The 17,647-nt window shown below is 48.6% G+C and overlaps 2 protein-coding genes across 9 annotated transcripts in view; one reads left to right on the forward strand and one right to left on the reverse strand.

Moving 5' to 3' along the window:
- Nucleotides 1–14,338, forward strand: part of WDFY2 (WD repeat and FYVE domain containing 2) — a 175,746-nt gene extending 161,408 nt beyond the window's left edge. For 3 of the 4 annotated variants that reach the window (XM_067713039.1, XM_067713041.1, XM_067713042.1), the window contains exons 9-12: nt 2,421–2,522; nt 3,375–3,505; nt 6,291–6,399; nt 7,443–14,338. In XM_067713039.1, the coding sequence (XP_067569140.1) occupies nt 2,421–2,522; nt 3,375–3,505; nt 6,291–6,399; nt 7,443–7,472 (372 nt within the window). In that variant the 3' untranslated portion in view covers nt 7,473–14,338. The remainder of the gene's footprint in view (nt 1–2,420; nt 2,523–3,374; nt 3,506–6,290; nt 6,400–7,442) is intronic. The other variant, XM_067713040.1, reaches the window with a different exon arrangement.
- DHRS12 (dehydrogenase/reductase 12) overlaps nt 8,082–17,647 on the reverse strand; it is a 44,375-nt gene continuing 34,809 nt past the window's right edge. For 2 of the 5 annotated variants that reach the window (XM_067713044.1, XM_067713046.1), the window contains 2 exons: nt 16,949–17,086; nt 8,082–16,071 (listed from right to left, as the gene is read on the reverse strand). In XM_067713044.1, the coding sequence (XP_067569145.1) occupies nt 15,962–16,071; nt 16,949–17,086 (248 nt within the window). In that variant the 3' untranslated portion in view covers nt 8,082–15,961. Of the gene's footprint in view, nt 17,087–17,647 lie in introns of all 5 variants that reach the window. The other 3 variants (XM_067713047.1, XM_067713045.1, XM_067713043.1) reach the window with 3 other exon arrangements.

The raw sequence follows: 17,647 nt of genomic DNA on the forward strand, positions 1-17,647 counted from the left end.
CTGAGGTGTGTCTGTGGAGCTAAGTGCCATGTGGCGCTCAGCTCGGGAGGCCTGAGGTGTAAGGAAACTGTCCCTGCCCTGAAGGGCAGGTGGCCTTTCTGGAAGAAAAGACATGGGGGAGAAAATGTCAGAGAACTATTCAATGGTACAAATCGTTCAATCACAGTTGGTGTGAGTTAGAGCATCCGGGCGGAGGATTGTCATCTGCTGACGTTCTCAGCGAAGGGTCTGTGGCAGGAGGGAGCACTAAGAGCTTGACGGGCGTGAGTGCACTCTGACCAGAACAAGAAGCACCAAGGGCAAAGAGCGGGCAAAGTGGTCGTGCGCAGAGGCAGAGGCAGAGAGGAGGGGACGGCGGCCGGGGGGTGGGCCGGTGGGGGGAGACCTCAGGTGGCTGAACACAGATCAGGCAGACATCCCATAGGTTGAACGTGTGTTTGTACAGTTAATGAAACGCAATTTCTCACAATTTTATTTTTTTTTAAGTATATATAATACAGGTTCTTTGTAGAAAAGTTAGACTGAGTACTTGTTAACAAAGAGAATGTCAGTTATTCATGATACCACCACCCAGAAATACTGCCCTTCCCATGTTGGCAAACATCCCTCCTTACATTTTTCTCTGCAGATACATGTCAGATTGTTTTTTGGACCAAAAAATGGAATCGTACTACACATGCTGATTGTTTTTCCCCCTTTTCAGAGCCCTACCGTCAGTTCCCTCCTCATAGACACCCACTTATGTATTTCATATGTGTCCTAAACCAGCACGCTTCCTTGTAAAAGGTGTAGCGGGGTGTGTGTGTGTGTGTGTGTGTGTGTGTGTGTGCGTGTGTGTAAGTTGTTTGTAAATCTTCCTGATTTTCCTGCATCATAAGTGTACTGAAAAATCACAACATAGATAAGTCTTTTAGGGGTAAAATGTTGTCTTCAGCTAAAAAACTTTGGATTATTTTATTAAATCTGTCTTTAAACGAATTAGGGCATGAAAATTACCAAGTAAGTGAAAGGCTTACTTGTTTTCTTCAGTTTTAATAAAATAAATAGACTAAGAATTAGAGCTCTTAAAATGTCCCCTTTTTACTTTTTTTTTTTTTTTCTGAGAAAATATGTAGCTTTCGGTTCATTTCTGCTTAAAGATAGGGGAATAGGCTAAGTCCCTGAGTCTGTTCTATAACAGGTCTTCCTCAGAAAAGGATTACATCAACAAAGTCCTTCCTGAGCCTTTACTGTGCTGCTGTCCGTTGTGAAGCCCGGAGAGGGGAGGCCGTTGTTTACCATATTTCTCAAACTTGTTTGATCTCAGGCCTCTTTTACAGTAAGTGTCCTGTCAGTCAAATTGGCGTGCCCTGGAATTCACTTTTGGGAAACGCTGGGGTTGGGTGTATTTTCCCCAATTCCTTGGGTTAGGTGATATATGGAAAGAGACCAGTCTCTCTGCCAGAGGATGAATTTACAGAGTAGAGCATGGAACTCTAGAAGCAAATGTAGCGTCCCCCTGTGGAGAATCTATAAAGATTTGATAAAGAATAGCTTTCAGCTTAACACATCCTTTAAACCTGTTTGACATAGTTTAGAGTACTCGCCATGGGGTTGGGGAATAGTGAACAAAGCCAGGATATTACATGACCCATGAGGCAAGGAGCAGAGCCTTACACCCTGCCAGGCCCTGCCAAGACAGAGGACCGGTAGCTTCCCTGAGAACCCGCCGCTGCGGTCAGGTTCTGTCCCTCCAACGCGGGTAGCTGCATGCATGTGTAATAGGCAGGTGTATGTAATTGTACACAATCAGAGCAAATATAATTGCATATGATCGGGAAGGATGAGATAACGTCCTAAATCCTCAACATAGCTGTCAGTGGTGTGGCCCCTGCATCCCCTCCAGCCTCAGCCCTTCATACCCTTCCCACCCCCCCTCTCTCCCCCCTTACCCCCCCTTTTCCTTCCCCTGCTCCCCCCTTACACACACCCATGCGCTCCAGCCATCCTGCCCCTCTCTCAGCCCACTGTGCCTGGTCTCCTGCCATGCATCCCCAGGTCTCAGCTTGTTATCATTTGTCAGAGACAAAGTCCTGAACCCCAGCCTAGGTCATCCCACTCTCACAGCACTCTGTGCTTCTCCTTCTCAGGCCTCTGATCCTTACACTGATTCAGATAATAACTATTATTAATAAGATTTTCATATTAAGTCTTCCCTGATAAATTACAAGCTCCATGATGGTAGAGATTCTTTCTCTTCACCACTACATCCCCAGGACCTGACGCATCATAGGCATTTAGGAAATATTTTCAAAATGATCGAGAAATCACACCTCTGTTTCTTAGAAACACATCTTGATTATGTAAGTTTCGGCAGTGACACTGGTTCCACTGTCTGGGCTGCTTCTCACTGTGACCTGTTGTGTGCTTTATTTGACAAGACCCCTGAATGGTTGGACAGTGATTCCTGCCAAAAGTGCGATCAGCCTTTCTTCTGGAACTTCAAGCAGATGTGGGACAGCAAGAAAATTGGCCTGAGACAGGTGGGTGATACGGATGCTTCCTCAAAATGTAATTGTGTAGAAATAACTTTACCTTATGATCTTGGAGGAAGTAGCGCCCCTGGGCGAGAGCTGCAGTGGGAGTAAATTATTGCCCTGGAGTCACTTTGTGACCGCACGCTAGTTTATTCCCTTTCTCTCCTGTAGCTCATTCCTGCTGCATTCGGTTTCCGTAGTCACTTGGTGCCAGTAGTTAAGGGATATGATTTTAGAATTCTAGTGGCATCTAGTGAAATGTACCTTAAAATTAGAGGGGCCGTGCTTAGCTTATATTGGTACCAAACCATGAAATTATGTAAGTGATGTTTATTTCTTCTTAATTTCACTTTCCTTCCTTCCATCTTAGTTTTAGTTATTTATATCTATGTATAATACAGCATTTTCAATCTGATTCCACGGTTGGGTTTGGTCTGCCCCAAGGAAGTCAAATGCCAGTCGCCTAGCTTGAGCACGGCCAAAGTGCAGACAGTGGATTGAGTCAGGTTTCGTCCCAGTTCTTCACCCAGCAGCGAAGCCTCTGGAGGTGGCACTTCTGGACACCCAGCTTTAAGATAACCCGACCGCTGGGTGGGTCCTAGTTCATACGGTGATAATTGGAAAGCACCGAGACTGGGGAAGGGGGCGGGGTCTGAGGCCGTGGCACGATCACGTGTGCTTCCCAAACAGTCCTCATCCTGAATAAACAGTCCCAAAAGAGGAGCACCTGGCGCGTTCCTTCAGTTTCCTGGAACATTCTGGTTTAGCATCCTCACCTGGACGCTATGGGTCACACCTGAGCCGACCCGGCCAGGCCGAGGTGCGCAGCCGCAGGGAGCATGTTTTCTCTCCCTCCAGCACCACTGCCGGAAGTGCGGGAAGGCCGTCTGCGGCAAGTGCAGCTCCAAGCGCTCCTCCATCCCTCTGATGGGCTTCGAGTTTGAAGTGAGGGTGTGTGACAGCTGCCACGAGGCCATCACCGACGAGGAGTAAGTCCCAGCAATCCGCAGAATTGTCGAGGTTAAGGAGGGAGCCGGGTCTAAGAGCTTCGCCCAGCGCCGCAGCCGTGACTAATGGGGCCCTAGTCCTGCTGGTTTCTAATGCAGACCGTGGCTGGTGGGCAGAGCCCTCCTTTCCACCAAGAGATCATGTTCTCTTGTGGGCAGGAGGAGAGAGTGCACGCTGAGAAATCATCTCTGTGCTCTCGTCAGCCCCAGGGGTGTGTGCCGTGAAATGTTCTTGTAGCAAACTCTGCTCATTTTCTTGAGAATTGCCCAGCAGTGCAGGAGCCCTGGGTTTACTTTCTAGCCCAAGCCGGTATCATTATAGGACCAAATCAGCCCACAGGCTCCAGAGCTTTTGTTTTCCAGGAAGAGTTAAGCCATTTCTCCTAAGAGGCCAGTGCCGCCAGTTGCCCAGCTGCTGAGTCTTGCTGGTCAGTCTCGCCCAATAACCCAGGACCTGAGGTTACTGTGCCGCTGTGCTTTGTTGGGGGGTGGCAGGGAGGGTGGGACAGATCCATGCTGTCTTTTCATTTTTTTAATCTATGTTCCTTTTTTTGTTCGGTGGGTTCTTTGGCCACACCGCAAGACATGCGGAATCTTAGTTCCTCCACCACGGATTGAACCCGTGCCCCCTGTCATGGAGCTCGGAGTCCTAACCACTAGACTGCAGGGAATTCCTCCCATGTCGTCTTTTTCATGTCAGCTGTTGTAAAACAGATGTAAACAGAATGGTCTTCACCAAGTTTCCCTTTTAGTGAATTACAACAAGATCTCATAGGGAACTTATTGCCCAATTCTCCCACCTCCACCCACCCCCACACCTGTTTAGAGTAAAGTCATTTTACGTACTAGATGGGTGTCTTAAAAGCTGCATGTAGGGCTTCCCTGGTGGCACAGTGGTTGAGAGTCCGCCTGCCGATGCAGGGGACGCGGGTTCGTCCCCGGTCCGGGAAGATCCTTACGAGCCGCGAAGCGGCTGGGCCCGTGAGCCATGGCCGCTGGGCCTGCGCGTCCGGAGCCTGTGCTCCGCAACGGGAGAGGCCACAACGGTGAGAGGCCCGCGTACCGCAAAAAAAAAAAAAAAATATGCATCAGAGGAGGTCAGCATTTAAAGGAAATTCTTGGCAAATTAATAAAACAAAGCATTCTCTTAGATAACCCTAATGTTAATGTATGTGTTTTTTTCATTCTTATTTAGTCATAGCAAATGTTAAGTAAGATGCCCTTGCATAAGTAAGCATTTATGTTCATTGGTTATGTTCTGCTCATCGTATGTGGTGAAATTAATGAGTTCTCATTAAATTAGAGAGCTGCAAGAGACAGGATATTCTAGTTTAATTCTTCATTAAAGACACAGACCCAGAGAGTCTAAGTGACTACAAATTAAACCTAATTCTTTAATTCTAAATATTTTAAAGTGATCAGTTTTAGGATACTGAAGATCTGTTCTCCAGATTGAGCAATTAACAGCCATCTTCAGGGAGCCCATTGCCGAGGAGCGGCGACGTGAAACATGATTAGAAAACTGCAGTCTCCTTCCACGTCCCTGTCCCCTTTCCCACATCACTGTTTCTTCTGCTTTCTTCTCCGTGGGAGCATGTGCATTGCCTCTAGAGTACCTAGGCAGTTGACCAGCCTTCTTACTAAAAAAATACACAGATTAAAAAACTAAAAAGCAAATAACAGTGTTTGTTTATATATTGTTTTACTTGTCAAAGCATCAGAATGCCACAGAAAAACCAGATCTGCAGTTATACCAGGGAAAAGAGGAGAAAGAATGAAGAGCCCTTAGATGAGAATGACAGTCTTGGGCGTTTTAACAAGTGTGCTTTTTTTTTTTAATGCAATAGACAAAGGTAGACTATTTTACCAGCAAGTCCTTCTGAGATCAAACTTAGCAAAAGCACTGTGGGTCGTTTTAAAGATTTGTTTACAGCACAGGTAGAGAGCCTCACAGACTCAATCAGAGCAACAAAATCTCCAAAAGGACGTTTAGAAACTTCAACATCTTTTGACCATTTTGGAGAGTATAAGAATCCTTTTACCCTTTTTTTTTAAAAAATCATAACATGTCACCAGGAAATAAAAGTAGCTCTGAGGAGCTTTCCTTTTTTCTTTTTTTTTCTTTTTTTTTTTGCGGTACGGGGGCCTCTCCTGTCGCGGAGCACAGGCTCCGGACATGCAGGCTCAGCAACCATGGCTCACGGGCCCAACCACTCGGTGGCATGTCGGATCTTCCCGGACCGGGGCACGAACCCACTTCCCCTGCATCGGCAGGCGGACTCTCAACCACTGCGCCACCAGGGAAGCCCCATTTTTTAAAAATTTATTAATTTATTTATTTTTGGCTGCATTGAGTCTTTGTTGCTGCATGTGGGCTTTCTCTAGTTGCGGTGAGCAGCCTTCTTATTGCTGTGGCTTATCTTGTTGTAGAGCACAGGCTTTAGGTGCACAGGCTTCAGTAGTTGTGGTGCACGGGCTCAGTAGTTGTGGCTCGCGGGCTCTAGAGCACAGGCTCAGTAGTTGTGGCTCACGGGCTTAGTTGCTCTGCAGCATGTGGGATCTTCCCGGATCAGGGCTCGAACCCGTGTCCCCTGCATTGCCAGGCGGATTCTTAACCACTGCACCACCAGGGAAGTCCCAGGAGCGTTTCTAATAGTGAGGTCACTTTAGCCATTTGGCTAAAAATTAGAGCTTAATGTCACTCTAGATCTTCCTCCTTTATATACTACTGCCTTTCACTCTTGGAAACTTTCTTTGCTCCCTCCAGACGTGCACCCACGGCGACCTTCCATGACAGTAAACATAACATCGTGCATGTGCATTTTGATGCCACCAGAGGATGGTTACTGACTTCGGGAACTGACAAGGTTATTAAGGTAGGATGCTCTCTTATCTTAGAAGCTTTCCATCTTTGGCTCTGTGTAAATATACAGGAGCCCCAAGACCACATGAGGTCTGCTCCAAAGCTTACCCTTGGCAATGAGCATTTTTGAGAACCTGCTACCTGCCGTGAACAGTCACTGGCTGTACACACCAAAATAAGACATGGCTCTCGCCTGAAAGGAACAGCTAGTCTACTGGGGACATACTTTTAGAAAGACAGTTAATAATAGGTCACATGTTCAGCAGCCCAAAGAGTAATATGGACAAGAATTACTGGACGAGTTCAGGAGCTGGAGATAGTGCTGCTGGAGATGGCTTCAGGAGGGGGTTTGAGCTGAGCATTGAATGAGCCAACAAGTAATAAACAAGATCTTTTCCCCGTGAGATCAGTTACCCAGGAGCAGTCCTCCAGGGCCTGAGGACTGCGCTAGACCACATGGATTCTGTGACACAGCAGAGGCACAGGACTGAAGGGGCCACACCTGTGTCATTCTCTGAGGCACCCAGAGGCTCAGGTTTGCCTCGTTCACTGAGCCCTACTTCCTGGGCCCGTTCTGGTCCCTTCTTGGAGGCAGCAGCAGGATGGGGCGGTTGAAATAACCCCCTTTGGAAGCCACCAGACCTCTGTGACTTTGAGCACGTTTAAAGTAAATTCTGGGAGGCTTGCTTCCTTTATTTTTGAAAATGAGACATTTCGTAGAACTGTTTGGAAGATGAGATGAGATATAGAAAGGACACAGCACATCTTGGTACCCATTTGTTGCCTCATATGTTACTTCCCTTCCCCCTTGAATGAATCTAATCTGCCTTTATTCTCCATCAGCCGGATTAAAATATCCAGCTGCCATTGTCCTGTTTTTGAGGGTTATGTTGAACTTTTTGATGGACAAATACTATTTTATAGATTTATAAATGATGTTCGTATAGGACTTAGCTCCTTGTTAAGTTAAAAAATACACTTGAATTCAGTTACAAGGACTGTGGGTGCTCAACACAGTTGAATGGTAGTTCATCAGAGATCTTCTTCTTTTTACAGTTGTGGGATATGACCCCGGTTGTGTCTTGATGCCCCTTCCAGGCACCAGAAAGATAGTATTTACTCAAGAAACGGTTGTTCTAACCTAAATCATGACTGGAGCTGTAAAGCAGATGCGTGCGTGGTGGGAGAGAAGCTGAAGAGCTGAGCTGAGCTTGTGTGTGACCCGCACACACGGCGGTGAGCGGTCGGGGAGCTCTTGTGAGGGAACTCTTGCAACTTGTTCATACGATATAAAAGAGGATATTTTTTTAACAAGTGGTTTATACAGTCTGGCTGTGCTACCTTGTTTTGAGTATACTGCAAACTCAGTGTGGGGTGTTTTAAGTTTTATATTTTTCACCACTTCGTTTTAGTTGTTGCTTTGTGTGTCGGAGAAATGAGGCGTGTATAACCGTTCAGGGTGTTTTCGGTAGTTATAGTTTCCGTGTTTCCTTCGCTTGGACACATATCTCGTGGTCGGCATCTCTTCCTTCTCTGTGTACCCACCCTCGGCTTCATCGGCTGTTCCCCAGAGTGTACATATTCACAGTTTATTTGCAGTGTTTCTGCTTTCGTAGAAATCCCCTCCCATTGAGAGACCTGGAAAACCATTCATGTGGATTTCCCAGCTGACTCTTGAATCGCCTGAGAGCGATCTGTTTGTGATATCTAGGTCGTACATGTTCTCATGGAGTGGAAATGACCTTGTGTTTCTGCCTCAGTTTTTCTCTGTCTTTCCTGCATTAAAAACAAATGTTGTGAGAAAGCCACTCGCAGCCACAGAGTAGATTATCATAACTCAGGCCTTCAACTCTCAGTGCCTGGATCATTTCTAATTCAGCTGGAGCTTTCTGAGCCTTTTAGGTTTTAGTTTTATTGACACAGCTCCCTGTCGCTCTTCATATTAAACACAAAACAACAAAACCCTGTGTCCTTCAAGAATAGTGTCTTTAAAATGCGTTGTTCTATGTGATGTCACCTCTGAACTTGAACATGTTCATTGCTGCGAGGTTGTATCCTGCTTTATTCCTCACCGTCTGTATTTTCTTCTTTCAAAACGAGATATTTAAAGATTTTTATCTTCATGTATTTTATGAGAACACTTTGCACACTTTCATACTAAAGTTGTGTGATCTGAGACATAAAAGGTACTGAATCCTACAGTTCATGCTGTGTTCCAGTTGGGAATGTAAAAAAAAAGGGGGGAGGGGGAGGCTTTAGGAGATGAATCTAAACTTAGCTAATTTTAAGGGAATCCACTCAAACTTGATAAATTGAGATATTCTTGTGTGTAGTGACTCAACTTGGGATATTGAAGTTCTTTTTTAAAATCTTATTTTTGGGGGCTTCCCTGGTGGCGCAGTGGTTGAGAGTCCCCCTGCCGATGCAGGGGACGCGGGTTCGTGCCCTGGTCCAGGAGGATCCCACATGCCGCGGAGTGGCTGGGCCCGTGGGCCATGGCTGCTGAGCCTGCGCGTCCGGAGCCTGTGCTCCGCAGCGGGAGAGGCCATGGCAGTGAGAGGCCCGCGTATCGCAAAGAAAAAAAAAAAATCTTATTTTCATTTGTAAAAATAGAATTGAAATTAGCAGCAGGCATGAGCTATGTGCTCGCCCCGTTCTAAGCACTTTACACAAGTGCCACCTCATTCAGCCCTCACCTGTCAGGAGCATTGGGGGATCCCCGGGTCCTTGGGGTTCATCAGGTTAATTAAGCAGAGCCTCGCAGTTAAACAGGCCAATTACTTGCCCTTCCCTATCTGAGCCCTACCTCCACAGGATCTTGTTCTCTTTTGATCTGACAATTTGGGGTGGTAGTAGTTGAAGTCCTCCCTATTTTTTTTTCCTCTTTTCCTGAAAGTAATTTTTCCCCCTCGTGATCATTAATTTTCTTTCTAACTGGGAGAAGGCCTCCCAGCCATACTTGGATTATCCCTCCCCCAACACTGACCAAGTGTGCTTCCGGGGGACGGGCTTCCTCGAGATGATTCTGCTGCTGCAGCTTTGGGAAGCAGGGCAGTGGGTGTGCCCCATGCAGCCATGGTACGTGGCAGCCATGGTACGTGACAGCCATGACCTGGGACATCAGGGCAGATGGGCCCATGTGACCATACTCTAAGGTTGTGTACACACACACACAGCAATTACCACTTATCACTTAACTGCCACTTCCACACAATCCTTGCTTGCCATCAGCCAAAGCCATCATAACTAACTTGAGTCTCTTCTGCATGACTGCTCTGTGAGAGAGCTTTAAAAAGGGAATTTAAAATACTCAAATATTGGGCTTCCCTGGTGGCGCAGTGGTTGAGAGTCCGCCTGCCGATGCAGGGGACATGGGTTTGTGCCCTGGTCCGGGAAGATCCCACATGCCGCGGAGCGGCTGGGCCCGCGAGCCATGGCCGCTGAGCCTGCGCGTCCGGAGCCTGTGCTCCGCAACGGGAGAGGCCACAGCAGTGAGAGGCCCGCGTACCGCAAAAAAACAAAAAAACTCATATCTATTTTGTAGTTTACTACTAGAACCTGGAGCCACTTAAGTTGTATGTAATAAAGGACTGTGTGTTGGAAATGAGTTGTAGGAAAGAATCGCTATGTTTTCCCTTCCTGAACTTTGGAGACCGGCCTGTGTATAGAGAGGCAAGCACAGCGATAGGGAGACGGTGGATCAGGTGCGCGGCAGACCTGACGTGGATCTGAGTTGAGTCTCGATGAGCTCAGACCCCACTGGGAAAGCTGATTGTCTCCTTTGGACCACATGTGACACCGTGGTCCCTCTGGTCTGTGACCCTGCACTTCAGTCCAGCCATCTCCCTCCCAGCCTGTCTGTATCCCAGCCCACAGGGCCACTCAGAGGTTGAAACCACTGGACACCTCGTTGGTGACGAGAGTCACGATCAGTAACCACAGATATGTCAAGGTATCCGTTGCCCTGCCTTTTCCTTTCTCCTCATTTGTGTAGGTGCTTGAACTTGGTGAGAAGCGCTTAGCACGCCAACTGTGTGTGTCTATAATACTGTGAATTCTTGAGTATTACATTATCTCCACCATTTTTGTAACTCGTAGATATGTGTTGGTGTCGGGGTGCCTTCCAAGCATTTTTATGGAATAGAGGCTTCATTCATTAGGAGTGGGAGCTGGTGCCAGCGCTTGGCTTTTCTCCTGTCTGGGTTAACTCTCATAGTTCTTGTTTTACCCCACTGGAATTGCACTTTATATATATTTTTTGCTCTGTTACTTCAACATACAGAAGCTCTGGCAAGTAAAGCCTAACAGGATTATGCTGGGAAAGTGGCAAACCCGCACATACCGTGCACGTGGCTGTCCTTCATTGGGTAGGATAGAACCAATCACATGCTCTCAGTTTCTCCAAAGAAATGATGTTACTGGAACCTTTAACTGCCTGGGTTGTCTCCACAGTAGCGCAAGTGGTTTTAAGTACTTGGAGTCATGTGTCTTTTTATCTGAGGTCAATCAACCATGATGTATTTCTTACTGGATTGTTTGAATTATTCAAAGAATCATAAAATCACAAAAACTGGAAGGGATCTTCAGACATCTAGAATGTTCCAAGCACAAAACACTATAGTCACACCAGGCAGTTAGAGATCGCAGAGGTATCAACAAGGGAAACCTGAAAGAATTTTCGAGGAACAGTTGTTTTAGAACATTAACTGGTAATGGCGTGAGGGGGAGCAATGACTTCCAGCCTCGAGGCAGGGAGCTCTCGGAACCGGGTCTGTTCCTCTCATTGTAGGCACAGCCTTTGGCCCCAGGCTGTGGTTCCAAGCGGATGGGTATGTGCAGTGAGGTGCTTCCTGCAGGTCTCCATCAGCATAAACTCCTTCCTACACTCTTCCCCACAGACCACCCCAGCTACAAAGTTTAAGTGGAAATCCAGGGGCACTGAAAGCCCACCTCACCCTCCGTGTGTGGGTTGGCGCTGAGCCAGTCTCTTCATTGACCTTCTTATGGAACATTGCCTTTCTTTTCCTGTTTTAAGGTTCATTTTTTCAAAAGCAGAATTTATTTTTTTCTTAACATTAATCAGTTTTTAACGCCTGAATTTTGCCTTTTAAGCAAGGAACTAGATCTAAACTATGTTATCAAAGTTACTGGACATAAATATCCATTAAATGACATTCCTTTGGTTTGGCCTTTTCATAGTAGTTTAATTGTATATAAATGACCTTGTCCACTAAGATTTATATTTTAAAGTGAAGGAAAGCATTTTGCCAAAAACATTCTTTTTTTCCTCTCCTTTAAAACAAAGTTATGTTTTTCTGGATGTGCAAGTGCCTATCTAGCGACATGATTGGGAAACAGAGATTAAGTCCATCTTGAGCACTGAGGGATCTAGATGACCCTTGAGACTCCAATTCTCGTCCAGTCCAACCCTTTGTTGAGTGTCCACCACACTCCAGGCTTTGAACCAGGCCCAGGGTCACGAGGTCCATCCTGTCGCCTAGATGGATCATTTCAGTGCCAGGTGGTAAATCCAGTGACAGAGGGCTGTGGGGTCCTGTTCCAGGAGCTGCGCAGGTGCTCCTACCCGCACGGGTGGAGCCAGGGGACCTTGCAGAGGAAAGGGCTTCTGAGCTGAGAGTTAAAGGATGAGTTGTTGTGAGCCCAGGCTGTTGGAGCAGCGTAAAGAAAGGCCCAGGACCTGCATCAGCCTGGTGCTCGGGGCCCACAGGCGGTTTGGAGCTGCCAGAGAACATCAAGTGCACAACTGCAGTCCTGGAGCCTGAGCTCTTGTCACCGTGAGACGCAGATGCTCGTGGCCACAGAGAGAGGCAGCACACGGTTCACCACGCACCTCTACCCAGAGAGTCAAGTTTCCCTGCAGCTGAGGCTGGTATCAAAGTTTCTTTTTCTTTGTAAGTACCTGGAGTTATTATCCTAAAATGACCCCTGGTAACTAATTTTTGAACTTTGTTGGGGGCACAGCCCCTCACTGGAGGCTGTGAGGTGGGGCTGGAGACCACTGCTTGCACAGACTTGGCCTGGATAAGCTTACGGCATACTGATTCCGCTATTACCTGGGGGCCCAGGTTAGGAGCTCCCCTTTGAAAAAGGACAGGCCTTGACCTGTGGAGGAGGTTGTTCTGGACAGCAGTGGCACTGCACCCACACGGCCTTCCCGTGAGCAAGCAGGCCACTGCTGCCCTCATTTCCCTCTGGCTTTGAATCGTTCTTGCAAGTAATGGTCATTTCAGTACAATGTGGTAAATGTGATAAATCCTCATCGCAGTGGCACTCGCCAAGCGGAAGGGAATGTTCTTTCTCAATTCGGCGACAGTAAAAGAGCTCAGGCAGCCACCGCCCTGGAGACCCGACTCTACCGAGCAGGGGCATCCCGGCGTCCCACCGCGGGCCTCGGTACTTCCTAGTACTGATACTTGTATTCCATCCACTTGCCTTTATCCTTCAGTGCCCAAGTATCATGTGTCCGTAACTTAATTCAGGGACATCCATATTTTTAGTTTGTAATTTTGCCTTTAAACATTATCCTTTCCACCAAGAAGCCTGTTTAGGCCAAACACAAGAAAGCAGGGTGTAAAATTAGATCTGTCCAACACTGGAATGGGATTCCTCTTTTGTGTTTCTTTTGCCAGGGAATTTTGGAACAGACAGTATGTAGCCCCTTGTCTATTTATAGTGGAATAGATGTGGAGATTAAAAGCCTTGAGTAGAAGTTGAATTCAATGATTGTTCCTAAGATCCCTTCCAATCCGTGATCCTATGATTCCATGACTGTTATTACTAAACTGACCTAACCATTACCAGTGACCCGCCTGCACGTGGCTGACTTCACTCAGGTCAACGGGAGCATATCCCACTGCCTTTGTCTTGTGTCACATCAAGTAAACTGCTTCCAGTATTTTCCCGTCTAGAGCCCAGGAGGTTTGAAAAAGATGGTGAAGGTGCAAGTCAATCATAGTACCATCTCATTAAAAACAAATACCTCAAAATGTTCACCTTCGTGAGTGTACAGAAGTGTATCTGACTTTCTTGGGAGAGAAGGGGAATTGCAGGTCGGCTTAAAGGTTAGTTTTACAATGTGACTTTGATATTTAGGATCCTTTCTCCTTTTTATCCCCCTTGGTTCTCTGGGAAGCATGAGAGGGTAAACTGTAACACAAAAAGGAGAAATGGTTTGAAAAAAGTATTTCACTTATACACACTTTTTCTTTCATTTAAATGGATGGCTGCCTTATGTTAGTAGCATATGAAGTATGGACCAAAATACTTGTGTCGCTGGTAACCACTGTATACTTACATATTTGTGTTTTACGCCATCTGCTTTTTTTTCAAATGTACTGTCATTTTGCAGAAGAAAATCTTTATATGAACAGTCCAAAAACTGTTACTAACTGGACAACCGGGAAGGTGCTAGCCCCACATTCGTGCCTGCCTGCCACTGTCTCCACAACAGGGGACACGGACGCTTCCACCCTGCACGCCCACCAGTCTACAGCCACGTTGGAACCTGGCTGCAGCGGGCGTGTTGCTTTATGGATGTCTTTTTCTTTCTTTTTGAAATGAGATTCTCCAAGGGGTCAGGCTGAAAATGTAATACGCCCAAAGCTGGAAGAGATTCATCAAATGTGGTTCTAGCCAAACCCTGCTGGCATTGCCACACCCTCTGCCACTAGATTCCCCCAACCAGACCAAGCAGTCTTGACATTGACTTCCTGAATGTGATTAGGTGGGAGTAAGCAGGGATTTCCCACGATGTTAAATGTATCCAGTTCTCCATTCAAATGCTGCTGAATGTCGTGAACGTTTCTGAACTCTGCTCACTTTCCCACTGTGCTTCCCGCTAACCAAAATGAATGTGTAGCCATGACCAATGTCAAAGACTCAATGCAAGCTACCGCCACGGTTTAAAATAAATCTCTGGAAACCTTCCTGCACCTGTGGTCCTGTCATTGTTGTCGAGCTGTGCCATGTGACACACACGCACTCCAGCAGCCCTGCGTTGGCGTTCACCATGGCTGGCTGGGCAGACCTTTTTATTTTCTTTATCTTTCACACAAGGCTGCTTTACCTGTGGCTGATAAACTTTCCAAATGAAGGAGAGAGGACTCAGGAAAAATACAGCCAGGAAAAGCCTTCGTAAAAATTCATGAGGCCCATTTTACAGATAAGTGGGAAGAAGTCGATGACTTGCACGCTGTCAAAGGGCCGGTGGGAGGGGCGGCTGGGTTGCCCCTCCTCCATCCAGCCTGCCCGTGCCCGCCCGGCCCCAACCACACCCAGCACCGCCCACACCCAGCACCGCGGCAGCCCCCCCGTGTCCTCCTTCAGGAAAGGAGAGATTCATGCCCGGGGGGGCCGCTGCTCACTGATCTTCCAGGCGGACTCACCAGAAAGCCCCTTCCTAGGGGCTCCTCGGCTGACAGCCTGGACCTGAGCACCTCAGGCACGTCTGAAGGCCCCGCACCGTGGGACTGGGTGAGCGGTGCCCAGCTGGGTTCTCCTCCGCTGTGGGTGATGCAGTACGTTTATTTCGCCGTGACCATCCAGAACGTGTATGGAGCTATCCTAAATCTGTTCACCGATTTTTGTTACAACTTTCCCCAGCGTCACTAAGACATAAAATGCAAATAGTTAAGAAGTTTTACCAAACAGTAGCACCGGAATGCCAGGTGCGTAATTCAAGCCACTTTTTTTTTTTAACATCTTTATTGGAGTATAATTGCTTTAAAGTGAATCAGTTATACATATACATATATCCCCATATCCCCTCCCTCTTGCGTCTCCCTCCCCACCCTCCCTATCCCACCCCTCTAGGTGGTCACCAAGCACGGAGCTGATCTCCCAGCGCAGTGCAGCTGCTTCCCACTAGCTAGCTACTTTACTTTGGTAGTGTATGTATGTCCATGCCACTTCTAATCGTAGCAAATGTAAATAAACCAGGCCATGGAATCTTAGGAAAAAACCACATCCCAAAGGAGAAATTTACACGGGAAAAGAAGATACTGCGGAAGAGGCAGATTCGCTAGTTCCCAGCCCCAGTCGTATTTACTTTAAAATAAAAGCTCCCATTCTGTGTGGCTCCTCATTGCTACAGGGGGTAACCCTTAGGGGGATTTTTTTTTTTCCGTGAGTTTTAGCACACTTGTCAAAGCTGATGTTAATAGCTAACAAACATATATCAAGTCTTTAGGATGCACCAAGCGCTCTTCTAAGTGCATTACTAGTAGTTCACGAAATCGTTAAAACCACCCCTTGAGGTCAGTAGCACTAAAATCTCCACTGACAGGGAAAATGAGGCCCCCGGAGGGTAAGTAACCCACCTGTGGTCCCACAGTGAGGAGATGGTGGGTCACGGCTTCAATACTAGGCTTTGTATAAAGAACGGGGCTGATTTCTATGACTGCAGAAGGAGAGGAAGCAGCTCAGACCACAGCAGTGGAATATGGGCCAATCTACGGGGACGTCTAGACGTGGGGTCCGTGTACTGGTCTACCCCTGGGCCACACCTTCCCATATTTTCTGAGGCGGTTCCAGCCCCGCGTTGGGTCTGGCCTGGCCTATTTAAATCTCTGAGCTAGCTCTTCCAGGATTTCAATTAGTTTTTCCTCTTCAGCCGGTGAGGACGATGTCCTAGCAAAAGGCAAATGTGTGGGCACTGGTTTCCGGTCTAAAAGCGAGAGGGAAGAACAAAGGTGTGAGCAGCGAGGCGGCGTGGACGAGCCTCTGCCCGCCACTCGGGCCCCGCGTCAGTCACGTCACGGACATCTGCCGGGGCGGGGCCCACACCGGACGGAGTTAGATGCCACCCCTGCCTTCAAGGGTCCCCACAGACGATGAGGTGCTACAGAAGGGAGACCGAGTTGGGGAGGACAGGTGTCGGGCTGGGTTTTGAGGGACTCCAGCGGGCTGGGGGGAGGGTCCTCAGGCATGGGTGCCGGCGGGGGTGGGGTTTGGGCTTGGGGAGTGTGGAGTGTTTGAGAACCGGAGAAGGTACGGCCACGCCCCCAGCCACCACAGGGTCACCAAAGCTCCATCATGGCTCAGGCGGCCACATCCGTGGTGGGGAAAGAGGCAGAAGGCCCCAGCCTCCAGCATCCGCCCTCAGCATGCCTCCTCTCAGACTGCCCGTCGGGATGCTGCCCAGGTTGGGAGCAAACCCGCAACAGATAACTGCCCCCGGAAGCAGAAAGAAGAGACTCATTCCCTTTGCACTGCTGCTTGCAGCTCCCATCCCCAGGTCTTCGGAGAGGGAGCGTTCATCTCCGCGGTGCCCACAGGGCCCGGCCTCTCCCAAGACTCAGGACAAGGATGACAACCCGAGGATTTCATCCTCAAGGGACCCACTGAGTTCAGAAAGGTGGATGGAAAAAGCAGGTGGTGCGAAGTCAGAGGCGAGGCCCTTCACAAAGCGCCCCGACAGGCGAAGGAGCCGCCCTGCCAAGGAAGGCCGGGCACAATCACGGGGAAGGGGAACAGTCCCTCCCAGACCCGAGCTGCACGGAGAGGAGGGTCGGCGGCGCCTTCACACCCAGGGAGGAAGTCACCTTGGAAGAAGCGGCCGCTCGGCTGCACGGCGGCAGTCGGGGCGAGGGCCAGCCACAGCACGGTGTCCGCGCCCTGGGCCTCAGAGCGCAGCCTGGCCCCCAGCCTGGCGTGGAACCCGGGCATCGACAACCGCACACCTGCAGGGGCGGGGGGGGGGGCACGGACAGGGAGGTGAGGACAGCATCCTCAAGCCAGGACGCTGCCCGCGCTTGGCTTCTTCCAATGACAAAATAACAACGATAAAATGGAATGGGACCACGGACTGCCCTCTTTCCACTTCAACACAGCATTCCTCCAGGCTGTCCAGATTTCACACAGCCTTGTCACAAAGCCCCTGAGGTGTCACCCTGTGGCCTGGGAGGGAAGTGCTGCTCACCAGAGCCCCGAGTGTGTTGGGTCCCGTGTCCCCTGGGCCCTGGGCGCCCAGACCAGCCCGTCCCCTGGGAGCAAAATCTCCAGCACCTCCCCACTTTCTATCCTAAGAAAGGAGGGTCACGCTGAAGCTGAGAGGGGATCAGACTCCCGCTTCCTGGGTGAACCATCTCTCGCCAAGGATTCTGACCTCTCTGAGGATCCTGGCTAATGGCTCCTCGGGCTGCACTAGTGTTTCCTGCTTTTTAGGGAGGAGTGTAGTAAGAAGGGGAGGGACTTCTTCATTCCTCTGCCAAAGCTCCTCTAACTCGTCCTCCCCCTGCCCC

Source organism: Pseudorca crassidens, chromosome 18 (assembly GCF_039906515.1).
Source record: "Pseudorca crassidens isolate mPseCra1 chromosome 18, mPseCra1.hap1, whole genome shotgun sequence".
In the NCBI taxonomy this organism is placed as follows: domain Eukaryota; kingdom Metazoa; phylum Chordata; class Mammalia; order Artiodactyla; family Delphinidae; genus Pseudorca; species Pseudorca crassidens.